An 8,036-nucleotide genomic window follows, 5' to 3' on the forward strand; every position below is an offset into this window, starting at 1 on the left:
AGATGTCTTTAAGCAGTATTGATCAGCTGATTGATGGTATCAGTCAGTCAGAGTGTGCCGTCTGTTTACAGCCACACGCACATGAATGGACGACATGATGGCTAAACACACAGCATGGAGAGACACACACACACACACACACACACACACACACACACACAACCAGTGGTGGAAAGTAACTAAATACATTTACTGTAGTACAGTTTAGAGGTACTTGTACTTTACTTGAGTATTTCCATGTGATGCTACTTTCTACATTTCAGAGGGAAATATTGTACTTTCTACTCCACTACATTTATTTGACAGCTTTAGTTACTTTTCAGATGAAGATTTGACACAATGGATAATATAACAAGCTTTTAAAATACAACACATTGTTAAAGATGAAACCAGTGGTTTCCAACCTTTTTGTCTTTTGACGTCTTACAAAAAGCAGTGTGTAGTCGGGGTCACATTTCACATGTCTATGAGTTGTTAACAGCTCCACCAAATAGTGATTTTTCCCTCTAAACTTCTCACATGCTTTCATTTCAATAAATGTTCAAATGATCCAATATTTCAGCAAAAATCAAAGATTAGAGAAAAAGTCCAAAAACTGAAAACAGATTTGTGTATCAGAACTTTGTTTTTTCTTCTTTCCTCTCCCATTAATCATCTCACCACCCCTCAGATTTATCTGCTGACCCTTTGGAGGGGCCCGACCCCTAGGTTGGGAACCACTGGACTAAACTAGCTAACTGTATATAAAGTAGTGTAAACTAGCTCCACCTCCAGCAGCTACAACAGTAACATGCTGCTCTAACACTGATGCTTCACTATTAATAATCTAATGATGTCATATATAATAATATATCAGTCAGAGGGACCAAACCACTACTTTTACTGCAATACTTTAACTACATCAAGCTCATAATACTTATGTACTTTTACTGCAATACTTTAACTACATCAAGCTCATAATACTTATGTACTTTTACTGCAATACTTTAACTACATCAACCTCATAATACTTATGTACTTTTACTGCAATACTTTAACTACATCAAGCTCATAATACTTATGTACTTTTACTGCAATACTTTAACTACATCAACCTCATAATACTTATGTACTTTTACTGCAATACTTTAACTACATCAAGCTCATAATACTTATGTACTTTTACTGTAGGAGGATTTTTACATTGAAACCATCATATATGTTCTGATGTCAGTTTGAATATTTACACTTTCTGACAAATCAGGTTTTTTCTGTCAGTTTGGTGGACGGCTCTAAATACTGCGATACCCATGAGCCTCAGCTGCTGTTGCCATGGAGAAGAAGAAGCCAGTCAGAGAAAATAAATACATTTAACAGACTGCAAAATCTTTTTTTTTTCTCAACAGCAAAACTCTTAGTTTCCGTCAGCACATGTGACAGAATCGAAGCTCTGTGATTGGATGTTTCTTTCTGAAATGCAGCTTCAGCTTTTTAAACTCAGTTGTTCATGTTTTGTTGTGATGATTCAACCAGCAGAGTTTCCTGTTGATCAGTCTGACGTTTATTTGATCTAATCATCATATTTTGCCACCAGACAAACTCAACTGAATTTGCTCTGATCCACTTTTCCTCTGGCTGCCTTCTTCTCCATAGCAACAGCAGCTGAGGATCATGGGTATTGTAGTATTTTTTTTCAGTTGTCCACCAAAATTACAGAAAAAAACCTGATTTGTCAGAAACAAACTATAAATACGTAAAATTGGTGTCAGAACATAAACATATATGAGATCAATTAAAGAAAAAACATGAAAACAGAAAGAGTAAAAACATGTCACATCTCAACCTGGACCAGCAGTCCTGAACGTGAGAGCAAAATATCTGCTGATGAAGACCATGCGATATGGTCGAAACACCCAGAACAAGCGAGTAAAAGGACCTTGATTTGAGATCGTTAACAGTCGCTTCGTTCCCACAGAACATCAAACAGACGTCACTTCACTGTCTGTGGGAAATCAGAGCGCTGACTCTCAGTCGACATCTCTGCTGACTCACTGAAATAAAACCAACATGACTCAGCAGCTTCACAAACAGCGACTGTTTGTTTGTTTGTTTGTTTGTTCGAAGGTGCTGATGTCATCTCTGTCGTCGTGGGAACGAGAGAGAAGAAGTTTACTTTTATTGTTCATTTCTTTATTTGACAAATGAAACTATAAATATTTTTTAAATAATAAACTAGTTGATTGTTTTATGTTTTTCAAACTTTTGTGTGTGAAAAAAAATACAAAATTAAGATTAAAAAAAAGATTTTATTAGATATTTGGTTTTATTGTTAAAATTTGTGTGGCACAATCCTTTAAAACTGATTTAATGTAGAAAGTCTTTATGTGTTCATTGTGGAAGTAAATCTGATAAATAAATTTGTGAAGATGAAACAAAAAAACATTTGATTCAGTTTTAAAAATCTCTTTTTTTTTAATCCAAACACAAACATTCAGCCACATTTACACTTTAGAAACATTCAGACACATTTTAAGAAAATATAAAAAAAAAAAAAGATAAATACAAACATTCACACGTTCTTTACAGCGAGTTCAGAGCGACCTGGCTGCTCTGAACTCAAACATCCACCTGAAGACATTTTCACCAACTTTAAAAACAGATTCTCATCAGTTTCACTGCTGCAGGACCAGACAGTCGAGGGGCAGAGCGTCGCTGAAGCCGCCGCTCAGCAGAGGCTGGCACTGGGCCTGCAGCTCCGGCAGCGGGCAAGACGCCGTCTGCAGGTCGGCGTAGAGCGGCGGGGAGAAGTGAGAAGGGGATGACTGGGAGGAGGAGGAGGAGAGGAGGGCAGGAGGAGGGGAGCATGAGGAGTGATGGAGGGAGGTGTAGAGGGGAGGAGAGGCGCTGCAGGCGTCCCACTGCGGCACCACGGCGCCGGGCGAGTACGACGAAACAAATCCCGCAGAAGGAGGAGCAGGAGGAGCAGGAGGAGGAGGAGGAGGAGGAGGAGGGGAGGTGTGGTCCGGTACCTGCATGTACAGCGAGGCAGTGTGAGGAGGAAGAAGAGGAGCAGGATGAGGAGGAGGAGGAGGAGGAAGAGGGGGGAGGAGGAGGGAGTCCTGGAGGTGACACAGGAAGCTGCTGAGGCCGGGGACGGCGTCTGACAGAGAAGGGAGCTCAGTGTCGCTGCTGCAGTGCATGCTGGGAAGTTTGGGGCTGGGCTCTGACGAGGAGGAGGAGGACGAGGAGTCAGGCGAGGAGGAGGAGGAGGAGGAGGAGGAGGAAGGTTTCTTGCCAGCAGTCCCATTATCTGCCTTCCTCTTTCTCTTGCGGCGGAAGTTTCCGTTGTCGAACATCTTCTCACAGTTTGGGTCCAGAGTCCAGTAGTTTCCTTTACCTGCAGGGAGGAAGAGGACGAGGAGGAAGGTTACAACACTGTAAAAAATACAGCTGACTTGCTGTGAAACCTTTCAGCCAATCAAAGCCCATTTCCTGTCTGGTACAGTTTAATCTCACCTGGGTCGCTCTCGTCTCGGGGAACTTTCTGGAAGCAGTCGTTGAGCGACAGGTTGTGGCGGATGGAGTTCTGCCAGCCGGCCTTGTTGCGGCTGTAGAAGGGGAAGTTGTCGGAGACGTACTGGTAGATCTGGCTGAGCGTCAGGCGCTGCTCGGGCGCGCTCTGGATCGCCATGGCGATGAGGGCGGAGTAGGAGTACGGCGGGCGGACCATGCGCATCACGTCGTCCGGGCAGGGCAGGGGGAACCAGGAGCCACCGGGGAGCAGGGGTCTCTGGGGGCCGTAGAGCTGAGGGAAGAAAGCTGCCGCCGCGGCCCCGGGCGGGGGCCCCGAGTCGAGGCCGCTGAAGCACAGAGAGGGGTCGCTGGGAGGTGGGAGCCACGACGACGACGAGGGCTCAGGAGGAGCCGGAGGGCTGTACAGGCTGAAGTCAGACGGATCCAGACCCAGAGACAGCAGCTCCTGCTGGGGGAGGGAACGTCCACACAGGGGGGGCGACAAACCCTGCTCCGGGACGAAGGACGCCATGATGGAAACTTTGCTTCTGTCTGTCTTCACTCTGCTGTCTCTGTAAACATATGTGTGTGTGTGTTTATATAATAAATGTGTGTGTGTGCTGCTGTCGTCCTGCCTGCACCTGTCCTGCTCTGTACACCTGCTGCTGCTCACCTGAGACACTTATACTCTGCTGCCCCGCCCACAGACGAGCTGATTGGCTGCTGTGTGGAGGGGGGGGTTGATTTGAATAAGAGCAGGTTGAATTCTTCCCCTCAGGCAGATCAGAGCCTGAGGATTTAACGCTGAGGTATGTCAACACACACACACACACACACACACACACACACACACACACAGTTTGACAAATGAGTCTTTTTACAGTTTCAGACGTTACAGCGTCGTGTCTGAAAGTCTCTGATTGTTAAAAACTGAAAATAAAACAGAAACAGTCTGAGCTCCTGGTTGTGTTTATTACAGCCACTTTATGAAAGAAAGAACATTTAATATGAATGTTATGGCGTTAATTCTCCAGTCGGTGCCATTAAACCGCTGCAGACACACAACGAGATGACGTCATTAAAAGCTCAAACGATGGAAAACATGATGGAAATATGACGTTTCTGTTAGTTTCATGTGTTGATGTGAGGAAGGTTACAGTCTCCTCATCATCATCGCTCCACACACATCTGATGTTTTCAGCTCTTCAGTGACGTTTAAGTCACATGATTCATGACGTCATCATTTATTCACTCAGTCTGTTTACATCTGAGCTGCTGTTACACCTCAGACAGGAAACACTTTTACAGATATTTTGACTTTTCATCATTTCCAATCAGGTTTTTTAATGTAAACATTTAAAATGTGAATAAAGTCAGCTGGAAGAAAACATGTTTGTGTGTTTGTGCTTCTGTAAACTTGGTTTAAATATGACTTCAATAAAGAGTTTCCCTCTGTAATCAAACAAAAATGTTCCTGAACAGTTTATTTTTGGGTATTTCACTGTTTCAGGTTAAGAGATGTTTCTGTTGTTGGTGATGCAGAAACTGAAACTTTAATTTCTAAAGAAAGTCAAGTGATTTAAGGTTTTATGTACATAAAATGATTTGTACACACTTTACTTTTATAGGAGACACTAATGGATCAAACACAGTCTTCTCAGTTTGCAGATTTGTAGATTAAATGTTTAAATCTGTGGATTCAGACGTTGTGACTCAGATTCCTTCAGAGCTGAAAGTGAAACACAAACAGGAGAAACTATCAGCTGCTGTTTGTGGTGTCGCCCAAAACCATTGTTCTTAAATGACCCCCCCCCCAACACCCTCCAACACCCTCCAACACCCTCCAACCCCCCACAGACACACACACACAGTCAGCATGTCTACACTCACATTAACTATTCAGTCCTGATCAAACTAAAGTAAAACTCCAGTTACAGAAATTCTCATGTAATTTCTATGATCATAAACAGGCTGCTCACAGATTCTACAAAACAAGATCATTTGTGTTATATCTTATGCATTATATATTATAATAAAAGAATCCATTTAAATACAGGACATTTTAAATTAGTACAATATCTCCCTCTGAACTGTAGTGGAGTGGAAGTATAAAGTAGTATCACATGGAAATACTCAAGTATAGTGCAAGTACCTCAAAAAATGTACCTAAAGGATCTTACACTCTGGTCCTTTAAGTACAGTACTTGAGTAACTGTACTTTAGTATAAACGCCTTCACGGCACAAGACTATTTTCAGGTGTTTGAGCAAATAAGAGACCAGCAGGTAGAATAATAGACGGAGTCAAAATACATAGAAATGTCAATTTCGGATCCAAATCTTTTCAGTGTATGGAGGATCAGCTGATCAGATGACGTAACAGTTGATATTGGGATTATCTCTTGATCAACAACACTTCTTGAGTAAAGATAAATGTTGATGAATAAAGAGATTAAAATCAGAAGAGTCTGAGGAACACGAGTCAACAACATTAAAACGTTAGAAAGTTGAACATAATCTGACGACTGAATGGAATTTACAACCAGAACCAGGACCAGGAGACTTTTCACCTCGATCTGGATCTCAGTAAACCGTGACACACAGCCACATGTGCTCACATTTAATTTGGTATATTTATAATATATAAAGTATAACTATGTATAGTTTTCATATGTACATTTGTCAAATATAAATACTAGGAAAATACATAGTAAACACATATAAATCATGTGATATCTTGTCTGTTTTTGATGAGAACATAAATCTGTTGTCACAATAGAACAATACTATAAATTTGAATTTAACTTTGTTGGTAAAATCACACATCTGAACCAGTCCACGGCTAAAATGAGCTCTTCTTTGTTTAGAAACAATATGTATATACTAAATGTCTTTAAAGAAGCAGCCTTTTCACCACTCAGGGCTTTTTGTTTTTCAAAGAAAATTGTTTTATTATCATATAAAACTGTCCCCCCACCCCTCTGATTTCATCAGGTAGAGACAATCATATAGTTTGATGCAGTTTGTTGGTTTTCCTCCCCAATGTTTTGAGTCACCAGCTGCCACTGACATCATGTTGTATTACGTTTTCTTATCATGTTTCAGTGTCTAAACTTTTACTTTATGTTGAACTACGTACGTAATGTTTTAGTGTCTAAACTCCTTTGTTACGTTGTTTTATTGTTTCCTACAATATGTTGCATAATGTTGTTTAAGTATCTAAAGTCACATTTTAGTGTCTCAACTTTTACGTTATGTTGCATTATGTTACATTTCAGTGTGAAAACATGACAGTTTGTGACACAGTCATGTGCGGTCACATGATGTGATTTAATTTAGCATATTTATTATATTTAATGTATCATTGTGTATAGTTTACATGTGAACATTTGTAAAACTCTTTCAAGGCCTTAGTGTCTAACAAAACAGCTGTAAAATGTTAATCAGTGAGCTTTAGAGATGATGGTAGGTGGATGTTTGAAGTTTGAACAGATCCAAGCTAACAGTTTCCCCCCACCTCCAGTCTTTATGCTAAGCTAGGCTAACCACACCCTTACTCAAGCTGAAAGCACAGTGTCCCGAAGAACTCAGTCCATAACGGATGATTCCTCATCTCATGACTGGAACCCCAAAACTGAATCTGGTTACGTTCCAGTGACGGCGCCCTCTAGTGGCACTATAAAACACTTCTATGAGAGTTCATTGACCAACATATTTTTATCAGTGTGTCCTTTATGTAGAGACATGGAAACCTTAGATGCCGGGCACAGAAACTGTAGAAAGTGAGAAGTTTAAAAATGCTGGAATTGGACATAAAAAGTAAAAAAAAACAAAAGACAAATTAGTGTTCTTTTCTGGTTCTGTCTGTGTCTGAAGCAGACAGACAGATCTTCTCCTTATCTGTTCACTCACTGACAGCGAGGAGACTCAACCTCAGGTGAATCACACCTGTATGTGTGTGTGTGTGTGTGTGTGTGTGTGTGTGTGTGTGTGTGATGACGGTTGGCGGCGGCAGCAGTAATCTTCGCCCCGCGGTGCCTTCGTGGACGACGCAGACAAAACAACACAGACAGTCTGAGCTCTAACTGACTGATGACTGGGATTATACATGGTGGGTGGGGGGGGGGTCTTGTGTGAGGGCTCATGGGAAAAAAGTTACTTAACACCTTTAACTGTCAAATCAATCCAGCAGAAGTAACCAGTAGTGTTGACTACTAATATTCAGTATGAACTATAATAACATATATTTCTCTGCTCCTCAGACTGATCTATACAGTGAGTAACGTGTTGGTTGTGGCTCGTAGTGATGAACCTACAGAGAATTATCAGTGAGTCTGCAGCTCCTCTCGGCTTTACGGAGCTTTATAGTGAGTTTCAGCTCATTGTTTATCTGTCCGGCTGCAACTTTTACTGTTCTGGTTCACTCTCAGCGTCTCATAGCGTCGTTTTCAGAAAAAAAGCTGTAAAAAGCTGCTGTACACTACCTGCTCAGCACCAAACAGACACAGTTAGCTGTAGACTAGCTGGTGAACATAGTGGAGCATTT

The 8,036-nt window shown here is 41.5% G+C and overlaps 1 protein-coding gene across 1 annotated transcript; it reads right to left on the minus strand.

Moving 5' to 3' along the window:
* Nucleotides 1-2,481: 2,481 nt before the first annotated feature.
* On the minus strand, nt 2,482-4,552 carry foxi3a (forkhead box I3a). The gene is made up of 2 exons (XM_042431830.1): nt 3,496-4,552; nt 2,482-3,376 (listed from the first exon to the last, which is right to left on the minus strand). The coding sequence occupies exons 1-2, from the start codon at nt 4,022-4,024 to the stop codon at nt 2,652-2,654; spliced, it is 1,254 nt and encodes a 417-aa protein (XP_042287764.1). The 5' UTR covers nt 4,025-4,552; the 3' UTR covers nt 2,482-2,651.
* Between the last annotated feature and the right edge of the window lie 3,484 nt (nt 4,553-8,036).

This window comes from Thunnus maccoyii, chromosome 13 (genome assembly GCF_910596095.1).
Source record: "Thunnus maccoyii chromosome 13, fThuMac1.1, whole genome shotgun sequence".
Taxonomy (NCBI): Eukaryota; Metazoa; Chordata; class Actinopteri; order Scombriformes; family Scombridae; genus Thunnus; species Thunnus maccoyii.